At 36.4% G+C, this 23,352-nt stretch overlaps 1 protein-coding gene across 4 annotated transcripts in view; it reads right to left on the bottom strand.

Moving 5' to 3' along the window:
- GMI1 (gamma-irradiation and mitomycin c induced 1) overlaps positions 1-23,352 on the bottom strand; it is a 45,582-nt gene that overhangs the window by 8,457 nt on the left and 13,773 nt on the right. For 3 of the 4 annotated variants that reach the window (XR_016413288.1, XM_039129041.3, XM_039129042.3), the window contains exons 12-33: positions 22,737-22,787; positions 20,857-20,992; positions 20,699-20,760; positions 20,500-20,628; positions 19,550-19,640; positions 19,392-19,426; positions 14,041-14,116; positions 13,767-13,949; positions 13,450-13,605; positions 12,999-13,231; positions 12,793-12,909; positions 12,335-12,658; positions 12,119-12,249; positions 9,843-10,020; positions 9,632-9,740; positions 9,384-9,481; positions 7,757-7,855; positions 7,308-7,374; positions 6,015-6,100; positions 5,640-5,906; positions 5,381-5,566; positions 4,171-4,285 (exon numbers count right to left, since the gene is read on the bottom strand). Coding sequence is in view for 3 of the 4 variants with exons in the window: in XM_039129041.3 (XP_038984969.3) it covers positions 4,171-4,285; positions 5,381-5,566; positions 5,640-5,906; positions 6,015-6,100; positions 7,308-7,374; positions 7,757-7,855; positions 9,384-9,481; positions 9,632-9,740; positions 9,843-10,020; positions 12,119-12,249; positions 12,335-12,658; positions 12,793-12,909; positions 12,999-13,231; positions 13,450-13,605; positions 13,767-13,949; positions 14,041-14,116; positions 19,392-19,426; positions 19,550-19,640; positions 20,500-20,628; positions 20,699-20,760; positions 20,857-20,992; positions 22,737-22,787 (2,929 nt within the window). In the remaining variant the exon portion in view is untranslated. The remainder of the gene's footprint in view (positions 1-4,170; positions 4,286-5,380; positions 5,567-5,639; positions 5,907-6,014; positions 6,101-7,307; positions 7,375-7,756; positions 7,856-9,383; positions 9,482-9,631; positions 9,741-9,842; positions 10,021-12,118; positions 12,250-12,334; positions 12,659-12,792; positions 12,910-12,998; positions 13,232-13,449; positions 13,606-13,766; positions 13,950-14,040; positions 14,117-19,391; positions 19,427-19,549; positions 19,641-20,499; positions 20,629-20,698; positions 20,761-20,856; positions 20,993-22,736; positions 22,788-23,352) is intronic. The other variant, XM_026802763.4, reaches the window with a different exon arrangement.

Below are 23,352 nucleotides of genomic sequence, written 5' to 3'. Positions count from 1 at the left end.
CGAGCATACCATACCGTACCAAACAGAAACTTGGAATTCCAGAAGCAACGCGTATCAATTCTCGGTATGCTAAACCAACCCCCATACCAGGTATACCAACACTGTATCGGTATGATACCGGTATAGGGTCCAATACCAAGATGGTAAACCGTGATAACCAATAACATGGACGATCTAAAGAAAGTCAATACTGATACAAGAAAATGGTAGAAAAAAAATCATAGCACAAACAAAAGCTATCAGAGTATTTCTGAAAAATGTCTTAAGAAAAAGAGAGAACTTAGTCAGCTCTCCATTATCCATGCATTTCCCATATAGGTTTTTCTTGATAAGCATACAAATTAATTGGAAGTAAAGATAAAAGGAGATGAAGAGGAGGAAGGGAAAGAGAAGGAACTAGAACAATTTATCACTTGTTAATTCTTTTCTGGCTCTCGTAACAATCCTAATATATGCCATTATCACTTGTCAATTCTTTTTTGGCTTCTACCTTTGCTATCCTTTGATCTGCTTTCAAAAGATATACATATGAAGATCATTCCTAAATAGAGCAATTCTTTGACCGATAAACTAGAGATATGTCAAACATGACAAGGTGTGGGTATGGGGTAGCTGTGGGCATTTTGTTCTACGATAGGATAATTCTAGCAAAACGCCAAATTCCAAAGTACTGCCATGCTCTGCAACAATGAGATAAATATGCCCATTGTAAAGTTTTCTAAACCGACCGAACCGACGTACCGGTGAAGACTGGTACCGATTCGGAACCAGTATCGAACCGGTTCTGAAAAAAAATGCGAGAACGCTTGCGGCTCGCTGCCCCGCCGGGCGAGCCTGCGTGGGTAAACGTTCACGCGCGATTCCCTGCGCGTCGTTCGTGATTCCTACTGCAAGTAACGCGCGCAGGCACGAGTCGGAAACACGTTTCCCCACTCGCGCACGCATTCCCTCGCGCGGGCGCGCTCCCGCCGGCCTCTCTCTCTCTTTTTCTTTTCTTTTTCTTCCTTCTCTTCTTCTTCTCGAGCTCCTCCTCTGTTCTTCCCTCTCTCCTCTCTTCTTCTGCGAGCAAACGAGCTCTTCTTCCCCGCGAGGTGCTCACAAGGAAGAAAGAGGCTAGGTAGCGCGACAAGTCTTCTTTCCCTCTCTCCTCCTCCCTTCTCCTCACTTTTCCCCTTCTTCCCCGCAAGTACAGGCCCGAACCGGTGCAGTTCGACCGGTACCGTTACGGGCAAGGAACCGCAAAGGGGTCGGAACCGGATTCCACCGTTGTACCATACCGGTGGAGGCCGGTACCGGTATGGTACAGGTTGAACGGTCGGATAACTTTCTTATGCTTACTCATTCACGTAGAATTTTTATGCTTACTCATGTTATTGCTCGGTTTCACCATATTCATTCTCTTATAAACTTTCTTGTTCTAGTCAATTACATAATTTTGTGGAACAAAAGCTACAGTGCATATTTCCTTGGTCTCATCAAAGCATGTTGGAATCTTTTCCTCTACAATGCACATAGGGAGTGGGGGATTGGAGGTGAGCAACATCCTTTGTGTATTGTAAGTAGTTTATGATTTGGTTTCCTGTTAAATATATTTTTTTCTAGAGCTAGATAAAGAACTCAAAGATGTGGATAAGACAATTTGCTAACTTTGGCGCTACAGTCAAAATCTAAAATTACAATGCAAACTATCTTACGGGTATGCATAACCCTTAATATCTACTTCACCAGTAAATCAAATTGAATCACTGTTGGTTCGCAAGAAAAAGAAATAGAAGAAACCAAAACTAATTTGGTCACCACAAACTCCATTTTCCTAGATATTTTTCCTATGGCATGCATAAAGAATGTATCCACCACAACCGAAAGCTTGATCTGACAACTAGAGAAATGTATAAATGGTTTTACTCATAGGGATTTTTTACGATTCTGCCTAAAGAGTTGTTTCACTGTTTTTCCATACCTATAAAAGCACATTTTTATGTTTTTCTGCCAACACGCACCAAAAGATCCAGTGCCTCACATGTTTCCCTACAAAATTGGTGAAACAGAACTACAGTCAATGGTCTTAATCAAGAACAGGTTCCATCCTATTGAACAGATTTGAAGTCACAACACAATACAGGTTTATTTTGCAGCTAGATGATTAACTGCTTCTTGTGAATCTTATCATCACTTCTGTAGTCCGAAAATGTTTGACACTCAAGTATGGACACTTAAAAAAATATTAAAAATTAATTGAAAATGTTTCACATTTATTTGATGATTTCTTTTTGTTAATGCATGTTTACAAATAAAATTACAAATTTCTCTCTAAAATATAGGAAAAATGACCATTCCAAAGTAATGATCGTTATATTTAACTAATGCAAGCACCTCTACTAGATGAACAATCAATCAAGTAGAAAATAACTACCAAATCAAGAATTAGTGAAGCCTATAAGCTATAACCCATAAATAAGAATTAGTGAAACCTATAAGCTATAAGCTATACCAAATCACGGGGGTTATAATCTACCTGCTTGACACCCTTAATAGCCAAATTTTCTCTGCCTAAAACCTGACTCGCCTCAAAAGTTAGTCCAAGCCTGACTCACCTAGGCCTATGTGGATGCTTGGACATGTGTAGGCAGAAAGCTGGCATACAGCAGTTGCTTAAGTGGTTGGACTCCAAAATGGAGAATCAGGAACCGCTTAAGCAAAGGTGGTTTCTTTTAGAATGGTGACCCTTAAAAAAAGGAATTGTGACTAAAGCAAGCCTAACAACCTCAACCAACTCAACATAAATCAACTCTTTCTTCCATCATTATGTCATTAACTTCTCTAAGGTATAGGAAAACCCAGATTATCTTGAGGAGATGATGCTACTGATGGTCCTTCTTCACTCTTAACAACTTCTCATCAAGTCCCATCACAGATTGAAGTACTGTCTATTGTGCTCATGCCAGTTAAGGGTTCACACAGGATGCCAATTGTTTTCTACAGCCAACATGCGCTTGTGAAAAGGAATCATGCATCTTGCATGCTAAACTGCATTGCTTATTCAATACTTTTGAGCACAGAACAATTTTAATTATTTTATACAAGTACATAGACAACAAACAAATAGGCACAGCTTTGCATTAATCTACAGAAAATTTCCAGATCATAACTCAAACATCTACGTTGATTGCAGTTCAACATATGCTTTGCTTTGGTTTCAAATGGTGGAGAAAAACCAATACATTATCCCACTATCTTACAAGTTAACAATACAAACAAGCTCAAAATCCATGATGAAACTAAAAGGGACATGTGATTTTGCCTACAGATCATCAACACATTTCAACTGTCGTACAGATGTTATCTATACATTGCCAATTATACTCTACTCGGTATTGCACAAAGATTATACATTATGAATACTTTATTTCTAACCTTTGATCCAATTAAAATCAAATCAAGGATGTAAAAAACAAGGTATGAACCAGAATCAGTCACCAGCCTGTACCATACATCCTGCAATAGGGGGTGACGTGTGGTTAGCACAGGCTGGTATTGGTCCACTTCCAATTAGCAGGAAAAAGTTAAATTACAAATAGGAGTAGTGAGTGATACAGCGCAGTATGGGTCTTCATGGGGTGAGTAAGCAATCCAGGCTTGTATCACAGGTACCCTATGCTAGTCCCTGGTTGGTAGAGGCATCTAATTCTTGCTTCAAACCCCAAAAACAAAAGTGATCAGCAACAAGAGTTCAAGCCTTCAAGGTCATCTAGAGTAGAAACAAATAGTACTCTGGATGGTCAGATACATGTTTAAAGTGGGAAAGAGAAGTATAGCTTCAAACCTCAAGGCATCAGCCTATACTGATGTATACAAAAGTGATATGCATTGATACCAGTTGGCACACATGGTAGAAAGATACACCAATGACTTCACATAATACATATCTTATCCTTGAGGTAACTACACAACTAAAGCCGTCAATATGAAGATTTCCTCCGCGTATTCATCACTAAAACAAAATAAGTCTCAGATCCTATTTTAATAAAATGGAACTTGATGATATGGAAAATATGCTCATCGTATTGATAGATCATCAATAATCAATGTTCTAATCTTTGCATTCTAGCTCAAATCAGAAAGAAAGTCGTTGCTGAAAGGAGTGATGGAGAAGAGTTTAGATTTTAGAACCTTTCAGATCATAAATTTCTTTTCCAATCTGCGTCTTTTGATCATCGAGCATTTTTATTTTGCCCTCATGTTCTCTTATCCGCAGCCCCAATTCAGCCATAGCATCATCAAGTTTCTGAGAAAGACATTCATAAAACATGGACTGCTCTTATCACAAAAATATTGTAGGAACTGCTGCAGATAGATTAAAGCTGGTACAACAACGTATATATTAAACTAAACAGAAGAAAATGAGAATAGTATGAGCATAAATTAACTAAACAAAAATATAATGTTATTGAATTATGTCGGAGCAATTTAACTATCTTACTGCATTCTTACCCCAGCAAACACCTGCATGAAGGATAAACAGTTGTGACATGCAACTTAATCCAAACTTCCCACTGGAGAAAAAAGTTATAGCCACCAATATTTAGTGAAAAAAGACGATGCACCCTTGGTTTAGGTAGAAAAAAGTTATAGCCACCAAAATTTAGCAAATGGAACTGAGCAAACTCATGCAACTAGAAAGTGGAGTTTGGTAGAAATTGTTGCATGTCCAATGATCATATTATTATAATGATATCCAAGAAAAGAATTTGGAGAATTGGATAATTTCTGAAGCATATCATATCAAACACATTACCTAAAGGTAAGGAACACGTTCTCAAAACAGACAAAAAGACATTATCAGTTATTTCATCTGATAGAGATCCACATTACAAGTTGAAAATCTACTAGCTAGTTTGTTTTGAATACGACTTGGTTCTCTAAAAGGATGGTCATTTTGAGTGGTTCAGGCCAGTCCTGGTTTCAGTGGATTTGGGCAGATTACATTGAGTAGATCTGTTCCAAGGTCACGGGTGCATAAAGACTTCAAGCACTAGTCACTCAGTTCTATACTTTATACAAGATTCAGAAGTTTTCATATGATTGATTTAACAAATAATAATTAATTATACAGTCTATATAAAGAAGAAACTTAATAGAACAATCATGAACATGTAAGTTTGCCTGACAACGTCTTTAACATAATCCAATTTCATGAATGGTCTAAGAGTTCATACTAGGCAACTTTTTTGCTTGGTCTGAGCTTGGATAAATAAATGAACTCAAAAGTTCACTTACCGGAGGAAAAAACAAAACAAAACAAAACAAAAGCTGACATCATTTCAAATATAGCAATCAAATTGCAGAATTCAGTAATTTAATGCATTATCCTTCACTTCACCTTGGCATCATCAATTATCGACGTGACATAGAGGCTTGTCGGACTAGGGATCATCTGACTGGAGTGGCATTGTGATGATTCCAGTAATAGTGGGATCCTATCATCCGAAAACTGAGATTGATAAATGCTAGCACCCAGATCCGTCACAGTGACCAACTCTAATTTAGGAGCTAGCCCAACACAAATCTGCACAGTAAAACATCCAATCAGAAGTGAAGACTTGACAACTGAAAATCAATGGGTTCTCACAGGTCAGAACCTCAATGCTGATTCGCAGATCAGGGAAATGTGTATGAAAAGCCATAATGCGGAATGTCCCTGATTCTTGAGGGACTGGAATAACAGGCACAATGCACCGGCCATGCTGGAAAGTGTACTGAATTGTGCCATCCAATTTCAGTGGTTCTGATTTTATTGTAAGTGTGTGATGTTGACCATGTATGGCTTCATCAACTACACCATCAGAATCGAAAATTTCAAAGACAACATTCTCCAAATGGGAACCTGCTGTACAGTAGCCAGGTACCTGCAACATATCAAATTCCAAGGACTACTTGAGCTCTAAAGTGTCTCAATGCATGACCTGCCCCAGGTCTGCAGAAGAAAGTCATGCAAGAAGAAAAGTCAAACTAACCCCTGACACTGCTCTCAACTCCCTCTTTGCTACTTGGAGTATATTCTCAACAACCAATTTGTCATCAACAAAAACAGAAAGACATACTGCACAGTCCAGCAAACACTTAGAAAGAAAAAAAAAACTAAAGATCACAATTAATACAGCTAATAATGTTTAATCATTTTTGCATTTCACATATAGACTCATAAAATGCTAATTCTGTAATGTCATTTTGAATATCAACTTTCAAAAATCAGATATTCTTCCCATGATGGGTCTGTATACAAAATATCTCAACTCTCAACATAGAATGACCTAGATAAGCTAAGAGCATGCAATACGGAAATCAAAAGAAAATTCTATATCTAACAGCTTATGAGAATAATTATGCCCACCAATTAAAGGTGGTCATTTGTTTGCCACTCGCCAGGATGACGGATTATTGGTGGGTAAAGTTGCAAATGATTTGGTTGCTAAAGAATTGCACAAAACTACAGAGCAAATATAAACAAGGAAGTTTATCTCCATTATTAAATGTACTTCATGCATACTATTTTGCCATTAGTTCTTATACAAACCCATTTTTCAGGAATGGGAAATTCCATCAAATCCCTTCTAACTATTTAAACCCTCCCTTTTTTGAACCAATAATCTGGAAAGCTTATCTTTTCTAACAGCATACAGCATCCACTGCCAAACAACCTCAACCAGTTTCTCCTCACACTGTGCATCCTTGAGCTACTTTGATTTACTGAATTCTAAAACTGTCTGTCCATCTTTTCCGACACATCCATGACAACATCCCCATATATATGTCATGATGGCAGTTGAAAATCACAGCTGCAGTATATGATGCAGTAACACTCGCTGGGATCTTCACAACCATAACAGATTTTATCAAGATCAGAATAAATGAAAATATTTCCTTCAACATGATAGACATTGGAGAATAAGAACATCAGAATAAAGTATTGGTGGTGGTGTACCAGTGCTATAAGTTTTTGGACCCTAATCGAACCAAAAGGATGAGATATTAAAACCTAATATAATAAGGCTATTGTGCAATAGTTAACACAACTATGAAGATGTCCATTGAATAGACAACAGGAAAGCATATCTCTGATGTTGCCTCTAACAAATGTTGACCGCCATATCTTTGCAATGATAGACTACATGCAGGCTATTGTATCTTTTTAGAGGCTATTGCCTCTAAAAAGAAGATTTTCACCTTATACAATACAAAATCCTCTCAAATTTTATTTTTCGATTGGAATTCGTTGCAAAAAAGGAAGAGAGGAGAAAAGCACATACCCTTTGAGCCATAGCCAGCAACAACTTTCAATAGGCCACAAAGGGTCACACAACCATCACTGTTCACCTACAATTAAGAAATTCTTTTTTAGTGAGAGTATATTAGTCATATCAATTAGCTGCTGGTGCTATTTATAACAACTTTCTCCAGAATACAAATGATGCAAACAGAATAAAAACATGAAAAAATTAGAAACCATAAAGAAATTTGTTATATAATATGTAAATGATGACAAACATAGAGGAATATAGGGCATACATTTTCCCTTTTTTCCATTTTCATCTACATATTATGGTATTCAAAAATTCAGTCAGTTGGAAGAAGGGCAACTAAATGTTTATTAGTATTTTTTCTGAAAGAAATACACAGAAAACAACACTATGAAAAGTATTTTCTGTATGCCCATTAGTTCACACGGAATTAGTCAAACATACTAAAATAATTTTACCTTCCGAATTGAACCCATGTGGTCTTGAAAACAAAGTCCATCAAGATGGATGGAAACTTCTACTCCTGCTTCAATATGATTACCATAAGCATCGAACATCTGGCACAGATAGACAACATATGATCCAATGTGGAAGAAGAGATTGAAGTGAAATGATGTATAAGGCAATTACATGAACATAGAAACTCAGACAATTAACTACGACCATAACCACAGCAATAACCAAAAAATTCTACCACTTCTTTTTCAATCTACACTATGGACAGTTCTTAGCTATTCAGTCATGTGAGTTGCCCAACTTATAACCAACATAAGAATTGTAATAATTCTATCAATTTTCCTTATTATTGGGTCCTACTTCTAGTATGATTTTATACTGGGTTTAATGGTCAAATTAGTAGTCATGTCCTATACATGCTTCTAATGCATTGTATGAAGGATTAATTTTGTCATATTAATAAAATTCTTAGCAAGAACTAACTTCATAGAACAAAGGATCCTCCAATCCAGTTTGCCTTCAACTTACGTGTTGATCTCTGAAGTTTAATTCCAGCGACTAAAGCGCCATTCATGCATCGCATGCATCATAAACTTTATATATATATATATATATATATATATATATATATATATATATATATATATATATTTCAAATGAACCGTAGTTTCACTATATTGCATCATCCAAAACATAGTTCTGTTCACCCCTTCAACGAGAAAAGCTTAGACACAGTATTTCATGTCATTTTAAGTCAAACTGTATTGACAGACTTCTGATTCTCATGATCGTGAAAAATATTTTACAGAAACCCTCTCACATTAAGATACTTAGTGTTTCAAAAAAGGCTGCTAGTTATTGGTATGTCTGTGACAGTTCAAACTAATACCCACACTTTATATGAGTATTACTATCTTACATCAATTAGACAACTCTTACAAATCAACTACTGGTCATATTTTTCAACATCAAGCTTCTGGAAAATCTGCTACAAACAACAAAAATTGAAACTAGCACCGCCTTGTAAATTTCTTTCAAGACAACATTGATGGGACCAAGCAACGCATGCTGAACCGGTCCGTATCGGCCGGTTCAGCCCGTACCGAACTAGTCCGGTCTCTGACTAGTCCGGTTCGACCTTAAAAAATAGATCCGACCCTTATGAGGCTGGAACCAAGCAGTATCGGGCCGGAACAGGCCGAAACTAGATGTGGATAGGAACTGGTGCGAACCGGTCAGTTCGGACGGGTTCACCATAGCGCGCCCGCATGCCTTGAGGGCAGCGCGCGCGGCGTGCTGGGCTATGCATACCAGTTCGGCATCGGTCCTAACCGGTCCGATAGACAACCGGTACTGGTTCAGCATACCTTGGATGAGAGTAACCTCACAAACAACAAATATCTTGTGCTTAAGATTGTATTAGCATCATATCAGACAACGCCTAACGATCATTATATAAAGAACTCATGAGCACCAAGTAGCATAAGCAAGATATTAAGCTAACATCACAAAATTATGTGCTGCACATGTGTAAACAAGATAATTGCTATGATCAAATTATAAAACCAGCATCTATAAAGTACAGAAAATAAAAAATCTCACAACCAATGTTGTCAACTTTAAGAATACCTCCAACACAAGCTTGTCAATAACTTTGCCAGGAGCTAAATTTTTTTCCAATCCAGGAGTACTTTGCATCTTAACAGAGGATAGAGGACCCGGCATGACTGGTGCAATTATCGTCCATAGATCCAAAATGGATAAAAAAAGATGTTAAAACATATATCTTAAACAAACTAATCGAAAGAATACCAAAATTTATGATCAAATCTACGATTCCGTAAATGGAGAGCATATAATTGAGAAAGCGAACCAACCTTTGCAAGCAACTAGAGCAGACAGAACTCCAACTTGGGAAGATACCTCCAAGATAGCTTCATTACTAGGTCGAATCATATCCAAATTATGGCATTCGATCAGCATATCCTAAATAATTTGTTGGACAAATGACAGCACTATCACCTATAGTGGCACTAACCCTAAGAACATGGAAGAATTTAACTAAAACTATAGAAGCATATATCTTACTGTGATTTCCAGTAACAACTGATTAGATGATAGCGCCATCTTCATTTTGTCAACATGGACAAGTTCGAGCTTATTTGCATATATTTTAACTACAGCTTCAGGAAGACTTGAGAATGGAATTTGATTTGAGTATAGATCAAAACAAGCAATGGAAAGGTATGAAATATAAGAACCAACCCTGTAAGATGAATATTATTTAGGATTATTCAATTAAGTTATAAGATATTAATACACAGGTATAAATTAAGTGAACCGATCTGTTACACGGATTGATGTTTACAGTTACAATCAGAAAAGGATCTAAATATTACAAGAAAAAGAAATCAAGAAAGCAGGACCTGGAAAGTATAGGAAAGCACTGGTGATAGAGTTATTAAAAACAAAGAGAAAAGAAAATAAACTGAAATGTATCATAGGGGAAATATTTGCATACAGTGAAGCTGCAAAGCTAAAAAGGCTTAATCAGCAAAAATAAAGAAGAAGTGAGAATATATTGTTCTAGGTTCTCTCTATTTTTTAGGTTGCAAATGTTACAAACACACAGTTGCTTGGACTTCACTTAGAATTCCAGTTGAGAAGGAGTAGCATCATTGCAGTTCAAATTCCAAATGACCGCATGTCCTATGCTATACCAAATGACACTCTATGGTTCAGATCCTCAATGGAAAATCTAGTTCAATTATATCAGCAGAATGTTGTTCCACATGTTTTTTTCTCTTTTTTTTGTGATTCAATTTAGCAATACTAGAAAACATTTCATTAAGAATTATATCCTTTCATGGATCATCAGTGGCTTATAAATACAAAAAGTACAATAGCATTTAGAAGGCAAAGAGAAGATCCATGGGGTCAGAAAATGCACGAAGTATGCACCTCTAAAGTGGCACAAAGTTTGCCCAAGTGAAGTGGCATAAAGAGGAGACTGATTGAAGAGGATTTTACCAATTCAATTTTTGCCATCGTTCTCAGATCGGGGAGACAAGAACTTATTGTCGACCTACTGGTTGGGCCCAATCCACATATGCAGAAACATAAACTATTCGGGGAATGATAATATCATTATAAAATCATTATTTTATCACAATTATGGTAACTAAATAGTCTTTGGTATCATCAGCATTCATCCTCAAAATACTATGGACACATCATGATGGCTGAAAGCATCTAAAAATGAGTTTTCAGGCAACTCGAGTTAAACGGCTGAAAGAATAAATTGCTTAATTTATTCCATAAGAGGAAAGAGGAACAAACTATTCAAACTGAATAGCATAAATCTACGCAATGTTGTGCAAGGACATGGCCATGAGGTTCAAATTTGAAAAGATGTCAAGGAAAAAGGTGTGCCTTGAAAACCAATATTTTTTTTGGAAAATTACTGTGGTGATGAACTGAAATTGTCTTTGATTGCTGAGCAACAATTTTGTGCCCATGTAACTTGCCTAAAACTAAAACTAGTAAAAGTGTAAAACAGTAGACATTACCAGGACAAGCATACTAAAGATGATATTGGTGGTACCTAGTACAGCATACTTAAATGTGCCACAGCAAAGGGTGACGTGGCACAGTTAGTTCAGATATTGGAAGTTTATATGGTTACTTTTTCTATGAAAATTCATATAACACTAACAAGTAGTTAAGATGGAAAGGTTTCAGAACTATTATTTATATACCTATTCTAGAACTACGAAAACATCAAAACGAATTAAACAAGTAATTGACCAGAATTGGCCATAACAACATGATTTTATAAAATAAATTAGCTATAAACTTTGAAGTTTAAAAGCTTAAAAAGGGTTATCACAACACATAACCACCCAGTCTAACAGATTACGTTCAACATTTCCCCAAGGAGACAAGGTAATCCTATAGCTAAAAGGCCACAATGCACTTACATGCTTAACACATCTGATACTCTTGGAAACATGAAAAACTTAAATGAACGATAACAGATGAATTATCAGCAAGAGGGCCGTGGCCATCACGATAGCTATTATTTATATATTTATTCTAGAACTACAAAAATTCCAAAATGAATTAAACAAGTAATTGACCAGAATTGGTAATAACAACATGATTTTATAAAATAAATTCGCTATAAACTTTGAAGTTTAAAAGCTTAAAAAGGATATCACATACTATATGGCACATAACCATCCAGTCTAACAGAATATGTTCAACATTTCCACAAGGAGATAAGGTAATCCTATAGCTTAAAACGCACAACGCACTTATATGCGTAACACATCTGATACTCTTGGAAACATGACAAACTTTACCGAATGACAAGAGATGAATTAACAGCAAGAGGACTGTGGTCATCCTGCATAACTCTCCACTTTTGTACCCTTAAATCAGGCTTAACAGTCACCTTTACTTCTTTTCGTTTGCAGCTTGAATCCTTACAAACCTGACAGCCAAACATGTATATATTTAAAACTTAACCAGCAAAATTCAAAAGCCCTGTATCATAAAAACTCCTAGAAAGTACTTACAACTGAGAACAAAAATATATAGACACCAGCTTTACAGAAGAGCTCAGGATATCTTTGCCGCAGAGAATATATATATAATCCATGAACCCCATTGCGCGAGGAAGGTTTCACACGTTCAGCATAAACAAATTCGACATTGTGAGAACCTTTATTTTCATGCATATGACTAACTTCCATGGACATCTCCAGTTCATCCTTCAAAATATATTTCTGATCTAAGCTATTAGGGGAACTAGAATGAATAAAACTTGCTGGTCTAATAACTGCTACGATTTCAGCAGGAGGAACATAACCAGCAATTACTGGAGCTTCAATAGGTAGTTCCTGAGATAAACAATAAACATAAATGCATGAACTTATAACAGAAACAAGACCACAGAAGCATACAAGATCTTGAAACTAAATATGGTCAGAAATTTTGAAAGTCTGTCCACATAATGAAAGGATTGTTAACTAACCCCATCAATCTGAAGCAGGCAACATTCATTACCAGTCAATACATCAATTGCAGAAGGAACCTTCTCCTCCTTCTTTGCTAGTTGGCAATTCCATGAAGTAAGATCAATGGCTTGAAACTGGCAATCATGAATAAATGACCATAACAATTCAAAGATGAATCCAGTATGGATAATAAAAATAAAGAGTGGCATCAAAAAGCACCAACCTTCCCAGAATCTATTACACTTATAGGAAAGGATAGAGAATTATGTACGTCTAAACTTGCATTTCCATCAGCGAAAACAAGAGAGCATCCTAGTTCTTCTGAGAATCCCAACGGCCTACAGAAATTGACAACAAATTTTTTAAGAAAACACACAGAATATCTTGAAAAACCATAGTTCCAAAACAACATTAAAAATAAGAGAAAAACAGACCTGCAAATCAGGCGTGCTTCCCCTATTGAAGATGAGAAAACAAAGATTACATTAAAACCACAGAAGCAACAAACCATTGAACACATTAACCCTCTACAAGTCCTTTGTAAAAATAGCAGACATAAATTGTTGAGCCTCTAAAAATCATAGACTATTCATGTGGCAGTTTCCTGATTGCAATATATCATATCCAGAATCAACATAAATATGACACATATCCCTGCAACACAAAGCACTTACCACCCACATCTCCTTGAAATCCTTCAACCAAGACATACTCTAATGTTGCATAGAGATTGTTTTTTGTACATCCAATTGCTCCTTTAAGAATTTTAACCTTCTGGCCCGATTTCCATGATAACCCCTTTCTTCTTATAGCTTGATGCACTCTTACAACTACAAATTTGGGAAGAAGTTCCATATTATGTCACCAAAATTGCATGAAAGTTAAGAACAAGATATTAGGGGGAAACGATATAAATCATCTATCTATGATAAGAGAAAGACACCAAATATAAATGAATTTATAACACAATAAAAACTATGCAAGTCCATACCATCAGCTGTTATGCCAAGTTTTTTTTTATTGGAAGGATTAATCACAAGAACAGGCTCATCCTCACCACCATCCAATTCTTCATCATATCTATCATGCATCTGTATTATCCAATCTTGATACTCCTTCTCCAGTTGTGACAAATTCAATGGTTTTCCATCTTTTTGCATTTCAATAATTACCTCTAGAAATTCCATACAAGACAAAGAAAAAATTAAACTAAAGCTGCACGAAAAATATAATAGAGATAAAATGAACAACAAACATCAGAACACCTGATTCTTTTCCAGAAGACTTATAACCAAAATTCCTCAATGCCAGAGTTAAGGGGTCGTGATGAGCCAAGTCAGTCTGGAAAAAAAAGGAAATAAAAAGCTTGGTGACAAACAAGTTCCAAGAGATTAGGCATTGACAGTTCCAGGAGGAAACACATGATGCAGAGCTCATTGCAACTGACACAGAAACTTCTGGTGGACCCTAGGATTGGGAAGATAAAATCTTCACATAATTTAGAGATCCGAGTAAGCAAGAGAATGTCAGAACATGTCCAAAAAATTCCAAGGTCATCTTATGCTGAATATGGTGGATGACTACCAACTAGATATATCTCTGCATGAGAGCATGCCAAGGCTTGATATTACATACTTGTGCCTAACAAATAGAATGAGCTTAAGTTTCACAATGCAAATTATTAGAGGTCATACAAATATGCTTTCAAATTAAAAAGATGTTACAGCAGTCAATAGAGCCTTTTCCCCTTTTTTCTTTGCTAGGAAGTTGGGAACATGTTGTCAATTTCATGAGAAGCTTGTACAAAGGAAATACAGATAGAGGCTCGTATCTTATGAGAACCATGATTTCAAGCCTTTGTTACTATGTAAAAAGGACGATTCTGCCTTCATCTAAATTTATTTCTAAATCTGACCTTCATATCATCAAAACAAGGCCAAAAAGGTTCATCAGAAAAAATTGTGAATCACCCTGATCAGAACATGGTTGTTTGGTATGGTCAAGTACATGGTTAAGAAAGAAAAGCAAGGACAGGCCTACAACATATCAACAAATATTATGCATATGAAAGAAAATTCGCTTGCCTAGCCTGACACGTTTTAACTAGCCCAAACCACCTAAAAGTTATCATATATTACGGATTTGAAATAGCAAGATGACTTTTAATAACTCTAATGGACTTAAATAAAAGACAAATTACTGAAAGATTTTGTATCCAAAAAATGCAAAATAATCATATAAAGGTATTCCTTAGTAAGAATAATAATCAGGAAAACTAACCTAGAGCCATGTTAGGTGTCATTTTCCCTTTTATCTTTCTTTTTTCCCTAAAAAAAAGAACACAAAAGGTGAGGTAGAAATTTTGTTTCGTACCACCACATCTGTTTTTCCACTTCAAAAACCATTGTTGGAATTTATGAAAGAATTTTGAGAAGGGCGGGTATACTCCCAAAGCTTTACCCATCTCCCTCAACCTTCACTTCACTGCCAGACAGACAACCCCCATCAATACCTCCACCATCCTCCACTAATGCCACCACCACTGCCTCATCATAAGCAATGTACAGCTCAATCACACCAAGAGGGCCCGTCCTAAGCTCCTCTCACCTTCACTACTAACATTGCTGCCACAAGCAAGAGAACAGAGAGGGTTATGCCCTTTGGGCATGACACTGAGATAACCGATGGGTGCAGCACTAGGCTAGCTATTGTGCAGCGAAGGGCTGATGGAGGTGGAGTGGGGGACCTCTATTGCCGCTGCGAAATGGGGATTGCTGCTAAAAAAGAAGACAAACAAACTGGCAGACTAGGGCCACAGAACTTGCAAGGCTTGCCAGAGGCTGAAGGAGGGGCTAATTTTCTAGTAATTTTGTACTTTTCTCTGCTTCCAAAGCTAAAAGATACCTTACCACACAAAACATATTATCTTTGTTTTTTGAAAAAATGAGGGAATAGGTATCAAGAAAATTTCAAATTTCCATTTTTAAAAACAAGAAAAATAAATGTGACAACAAACACAACCTAAGCTTGCGATCACTATGATTTTACCTTGACTGGTTCAATGGCAAGATCACAAACACAGACACAAAGTGCAAATGATAATCACATGTAAACTCCAATTGTTGCAACTTAAAACTCTAAGCGGATGCAATTCTACCAACCAATGTCTACCGAACAGCCTGATTCAGGCACTGCCGAGCCGACCCGGTGCGAAACCAGATCGGTTCGTTTATTATTTTCGATTCCAGCACCACACCAGCCGAAACTCGTACCAAACTAGCCAGAACCGGTCCCGAACCGATTGAAACAGGCTGGAAAGGATCCGAACTGGCCAGTTCAGTTCAAACTCCATGGGAACCGGCCGGTACGCACTGAGTCAGCTCAGTTCCGAACCGGGCCCCTCACTGTGCAATTGTGTGATGCTTTAAAGAATCGGATTAAACTTGGGAATTCCTAATTTCCGCCGCTTCCCATTCCCAACCACTCAAAAAACTCGTCGATTCAGCAGCTCAAAAAGAAGATCCAAGCCTAAATAAAGGATACTACCCTCCCCCATTCTCATTCTCTTATTTTTGGAGGCTTGAAAAAATAGCTTAAAAATTGCAAAATAAAGAAAGATCATGCCAAAATTTTTGATTTTGGCTTGATTTTATTATATGTTGTAGATCTATGGGCAATTTACAAGATGACATAAAAATTTTTGATTTTCAAATTATATATAATTTTTAAAAATTAAAAATATATTTTTGAATTAAAAATAAAAATAATAAAATAAATAAATTTAGAAAAATATATAAAATCAGAAACATATTTAGGAGCATGCAAACTACTCTCTATAAAATTTGGTATCCATTCATTCAAGTTTCGATACGATCATGCGCACAATGGCCAAGCCTAAATTTAAAAAAATTGAGAAATAACTAGCCTTTAAAGCATGCCTAAGAGCCTAGAAAAAATATATGCAGCATCCATTATTGGGTTTTACATATATTTTTCTGAGATGAAATTAATTTTTTAAAATATTAATATTTAAATATTTATTTTTAAATTCAAAAAATAATAAAAAATATATAAATAGAACCAAGAATTATAAAAAATTAGTACGTATTACATAATTCAGAAGTAATTTCTTAGATAGAAATCATATTTTTCTGAATTTATCATATTTAAATATATTTTTAAATTTAAAAGTTATTTAAAATATATAAATAAAAAAATAAAAAATTAGTATTTTGTATTTGATAAATTAGATGTATTTTTTGAAGTAATAAACATCATTATCATAAAAAAATTTGCTATTTTTAAATAATTGATAAACTGACGTACTTGATAAACTTGCAGCAACGGAGACATCAAGGAAAAAAGAGTCAGAGCGTGACATTGGTTAGGATTATAGGTAAATGCTCTCGAGTCACCACCATTAGAAGTGCAACCGGTGCAACACAGTTTAAGGAAGAAGGGATAATTAGATTGAAGCAGCACTTAGCTGGTGGTTATCCAGCCGTATCTATATGCCGAAAATGCCTACAGGAGGTTCGGCAGTTGATGAAAAAGCACTTCGCTGATTTCAGAGCATCGAAGGAAAGGGTTGCCAAAAAGGAGGAGGTGAACAGTCGAGCGGCAGAGCCACCTTCCTATCACTCCAGAAAGTCAAAAGAGACGTCTGCTCCAAATGACTAGGCACAGATTAAGGCTGCTATGCAGGCGAGCCTGGATGATCAATTATAGTAGGATGATATGGCTAGCTATATGGATCCTCTCCCAGATAGTCTCCTTGAGTGGCTGTGAGCGCAACTGGTCCATCTTCGCCCTCATCAACAGCAAGCAAAGGAACTGTTTAACACAGAAGCGCCTCAACAAACTTATGTATGTTTACTACAATCTGAGGTTGATGCTGAAGTGCATTCGGGAGGAAGGATCGCCTCCACGACCGGCCAGCAGCAAAAGCTGGAGCTTGATAAGCAAAGATCGCCTCCACGACCAGCCAGTTTCGTAGCCAACGAGGCTAGGGTCGATGTAGAGCAATGGGCTAAGTGTAATATTCTATGAATCCTTCCAGCTGATTAGCCACAACCATAAGGGAGTCGATCACCATACGACTTCTTGTCCAAGACATCCTCTCAGAGATATGATCGAGAGATGCTTAGAACGAGGCCACTACGTTACTCAATTGACTCGGTCAAGAGGGCAACATACATTCTCCCAACACACTAAAAAAGAAACAAGAAGCATCTACAGTCCTAATGGAGAGTGTCGAGGAAGAATCAGTTTACTCAGATTCAAAGACTAGAAACAGCAGTTTTAGTGGCCATAAATCTGCTGGCTAGAAAGGGAGCGGAGGACAGAAGACCACCGTTTATGAGACACAGATGCAGGGTGGTCTTCAACTCACCGATAAGTCCTAGTTTACACATGTTGCACGGGATAGGTACCACGGTGAACGATCTGATAAAGCCCGTAAGGATACGATTGCATATTAAAGACGAGCTTCTCGAGGCCATTCAGAAGGACACGATGCAACTACAGATAACCTCGCACGTGTAGTAGGATCTATAGATGTATCAGTTTTCAAATCGTATAATAGATCCTATTATCCGCAGCCACAGATAGCCAATGACCCATACTGATATGGATATGGTGAGTCTAATGCATCTTCATGTGGCTACTACCCTATGCATCCAAGAGTATCTCAGATGATACCTCTCCACAACCGTATTATCAACCAGAGGATACCTCTCAGAGCCAAGCTTCAGCGAGAAATCCGAGATGCATATAGCACGGCGCGCGTTCCTTATGAGATAACCATACAAGACTACAACACCGCTTGGTTAGAAAGGTGAGTTGATGTGCCTCCTAACTATGTTGATAATTCCAACCGGGATCACAGAAACATCGAAAAACATGAAGAAAATACCAAAAAAACATCTAATTAGACATAAAATCATTGAAAAGTTCAAAAAGAGAAATTACCAATTAATTATTCTTACCAATTAATAGTGAGAACCAAGCAAACCCTAAAATATTCGATAATGATGCAATAATTCAAAAACCTATGAGACAACATATGAAACCACCACTACTCATACAACATTCAGAGGTCAAAAGGGCCTCTAAAAATATGGCTAGAAATAGAAGACAACTTTCACATCAAACACAAATGGTAATAGCTACTATTTTCAACAACAAATAACTTGTGACGATTGAAAATTGAAATATTTCTTACCCGACACAAGTAAATTCAATAAATCAACAAAATAAAGAACAAAATACAAAAAAAAAACCATGTAAACTCTATGAAATGGAACTCCATGATTTTCTAAATAATATCCATGAAAAAAGGAAAGAAGATGATTTACTGTAAATTGCCAGCTACAACTAACCTCACAAGGATGCAGCACCATTTTGCAGAGAATATTCATGAATATGATAAGAAGAAAGACAAATTTAATGTAAATTGCTAACTACAATAGAGATTACAATTACATTTAAGGAAATAATACAAAAAATTGATAGTCTAGGATAAATGCAATAATAACCAAAATTTTAAACTAGCAATAAAACAAATCATAAAGAATTCATAAAGGAAACCATTTATCATTAACATGTAGATGAATACCTTAGAAGGTGTTGGAGAAAAACCAGCATCAGTCTCTGCAACCATAACACAAAAAAAGGAACTAATTAGGCGAACATTGATATCAACAAGCACGCATGAAGAAGCTACCACCAGAAGGCATCAATCTGATGACTTATCAGTCAATAAAATCACATTACCAACAAAGCATTTGACCCTCCTGCAGCATCTCTTCAACAGCTGTGCTTTATCTCCCCTTCTTTGTTTAGCTTCCATGAAAGGAAGCGGTTGCTGCAGAATAGGCAGATGCAGTTCTTAGGCCACACACAAGTAAACAACTGATAATCATAGGCCAACAAATAATTTAACATTTACAAAAAAACTGCCATTCATGTTAGTAATAAACATTTAGGAAGCCAACGTAAGTAACCCCCTACCAAACATCTTAGCATTTAAAAAAAAGAAAGAAAAGAAAGTGGGTCCCAAGCATGTCTGGTGCCCTCGCTCCTTGTAATTTATCATTTACAATAAAACAGCCATTCATGACCGAAAGTCTTCAAGAATCAGACTTAGAAAGACTACAGTCTCTTTCAACCGCTTTCATCTTCCAAAAAAAGACTCCTAGGGGTAATGTAGTAGTGCCCGTTTTACTAATACTCAGTAATTCCACCTTGATAAAAGACAAGAAGAATGTCACTGTTGCTAAGTACAAAAGAGAAATAGAAATCAATGTATCGTGTCTAGCAATTAGAACAAAGTTCAGGAATTCAGTTATAATAAACTGTGTAATATTATCAGCTGAAAGGTTTCTGGTTTTTAACTTAAGTTGAAATTATCAAGACAAACTTCAAAACATTTGGCCACAACAACAAATACAGAAAATAGTAATATATAAGCTCCAACTAAGTTCAGGAAAGCTCCAACTAAATATCCTAATATTTGAAATAATGAAAAAAAAATGCTTACTAACTCAGAAAAGGGTAATATATAAGAATGTGACGGGATTTCATACAGAAATTATACTTCAAAGAAATGCTAAAAGTTAGGCAGATTCTGGGAATTTTTATTCAGTATCTGCTTCATAGAAGATTTCATATTCATAAAACTTTTGATGTGAAAAATTAATATAAAAAAAAGAACAGCATCTCACCCATCTAGCATCAGGAAGAAGACGACCAAGTCTACGTATAGACACACGACAAAAGTTTTCAAAGTTTTCTTTTATCCCATATCCATCTTCCTCAAGCTTTTCAAGAATTCTTTCAATGCTTTCTTTTCCCTGTGGAAGCACCACAAATTATGTATAATCATACAAAATGATCTCAACTGTTATTAAATGTATGACATACCTCAACAATTGGAAAGTAAACACATTTCAACCGCGCATTGGCTTCTCGACAAACAACCGACCCTACAAAAAATCAGAACATAAAAATGTCACAGATGACACCTAAACAGATCATCAAGTTACAGTGGTAACTGCAGTATAACAGGACAATAAACATACCCGGGCTCTTGGATGTTATGTTTTCTTGATTAAGCACAAAATGCAATCGTAAAACAAAATCAGGACCATGACATGAATGCAGATTAGTGACTGCAACCTCCCCTCCTTGAACTTCAGCTAAATCAATGTCATTCACCTAGACAAAGCAAAATATTATTTCCTACCAAATGCTTTAGAAAGTGTTGCATGGGCATGGACACCAGAGTCAGATACTAACAAAGAGAAAAGGAGTTACGCAGATAAACAATGAAAAATTATTTTAATTAAACTACATATTCTGATTTTTCAATACAGTAGAATAGAAAATACTAAAAATATTTTTAAGGTTTTTCATAGTTTTTATTATTTGAAATTTTGAATAGTTCTTCAACACCATTAAGTCCTAGTATCTTAATGAGGATTGATTCATGATGTCAAACAATTTCAAACATCTGAAATTCTGAAGAATTGCAACTTGCTTGATGAAAACAGTAGTAAATTGATGATGCTTCCATAGACCTTAAAAAGTGGTGACAAGTATAAATTCAAATATATTAAACTGTTTGTTTAATATTTTTAATCACAATTAATAGGACTGGCATCAAGAATGAGGGCAAAAACATTAGCAATGAAAGTAATAAGTTGTTTTCAAAATGCTTTAAAGAACTTAACGATTATTGTTAAGACTTAAGAGCAAGGTATGTTGAACCGGTACTGGTAGGCATACCGGTCGCCTACCGGACCGGTTCAAGACCGGTTAAGACCGGTTCGTACCGGTGCCAAACCATTCTCCATAAGATAGCGCGCGTGGGCACGTTGCCCACAGCGGTACCGGACTGGTTCGCACCGGTACGCCTCCATTCCGCTCAATTCCGGCCCCATAAGTGCCAGAACTATTTTTCACTTTCGTACCGTACCGGTTCTGCGCTGAACCGGCCGGTACGGGCCGATTCAGCATACCATGCTTAACAACAGGATATGTCATACTGGCCCGTACCAGCCGGTACGAACCGGTTCGGGCAGGAACCGGTACCGGATCAGCGTGGGATCCGGAACTGGAAGCTTTTCATGCAGTGAAATTTAACAAATCAACCAGTCTTAGTTATTTCTCTCAAAAGTAAGGGGGCCAAAACATCCACATTCCATCAATTTGAAATCAACATAATTGACTGTCATGTTATAAGGTTTATAACATACATAAATGAAAAAGCCAGTGCCAAACAACTGGTTGATGAGGCCTATTCACAAAACACTTGAATGGCTATATTTCAATATCTATATGTTTTTCTGTAAAAGAATAGTATAAGGTATTTCCTCCTGTAGACTGTCAAATAAATCCTCGAACTTAAGAAGCCCTCTTCTCCTATCCACACCATAATCTCTCCTATGCCTGTCCATTGCCTCATCTCTAGAAACCTATCCAACTGAGTTCCGCGGCATTTCTCAATTCAGCTACGTTGGCAAGAGATAGCATGGTAGCTAATGAGCACGTGTAAACTGTAAGCACATCCCAGTGCAGTGTCTAGCTTATTGCATGCAAATCTATAAGCATATTCATCTAGCTTTATGTCCAAATAAGAATACATCATTCACTCTAATAATTGATTTTTATACTTCAATGTGTTGATCTTAAGAATCCTTCAATCAGGATTAGTCGAAAATTTTTGGAGGCATTCTCTAAAAGTTTTAATACGCCATGCAAGCGTCACATTAATAAATGGAGTCGCATCAACAATTTGCATTTTGAAATGGAGTTGCCTCAACAATTTGAATTTTGAAATGAATGACTATGGGACCACCAACAGAAGAACGAGATTAAAAGGCACCAACATTATTTATAAAAGAACAAAAACTGGTATTAAATATAAAGAACATTTGATACTAAGAATAGACCACCAAACCTGGAACTCAACAGGCATGCTTGTTTTTTTTGAGGCGTGCTCTTCATCACACTGTGCCAAAATAAATATATGCAGTTTACATGATGGGTAATCAAATCATAAAATATAGCTCATTAACAATAAAACGAAAATAGAAAACATCATTCAAGTTAATCTAATGGAAAAACAGAAAATACAATTTCTCACAGCATAAATAACAAGTCATTAAATAAGCAATTTACTAACATGGTATATAAGAGATGATCTAATTCGAGCATGAGATTGAGAAGCAATATATGTTTTGGCTGGGATCTGGATGAAACTAAAAAATATACACAGTTAGCCTATTCATCCTTCAGCCATGTAAGATTTATATCATTTTATATTAACAAGAGCACGATACATTTCTAAGTTACATCTACTACAAAAATGAACCCTAGCAAGTTCCACCTGCTAGAAAAATTAAAACCATGCCTAGCTTGAATAGAAAGAAGGATGGATCCATGCTTGGTTCTGTTGACCCATGCTTCCAAATACAAAGATGACATATGGAAATTCTTAAAACTATTGGACAAAATCTTTTAAAATAGCTTTCTGAACAAACCAAAAGTAGGATGAATGTTGTCCATACTAAAAG

This window comes from Phoenix dactylifera, chromosome 5 (assembly GCF_051530095.1).
Source record: "Phoenix dactylifera cultivar Ajwa chromosome 5, Ajwa_hap1_PhDact_Kaust_v1.1, whole genome shotgun sequence".
NCBI lineage: Eukaryota > Viridiplantae > Streptophyta > Magnoliopsida > Arecales > Arecaceae > Phoenix > Phoenix dactylifera.
The sequence above is the reverse complement of the archived record's forward strand: the minus strand, read 5'-3'. Positions and strand labels throughout refer to the sequence as shown.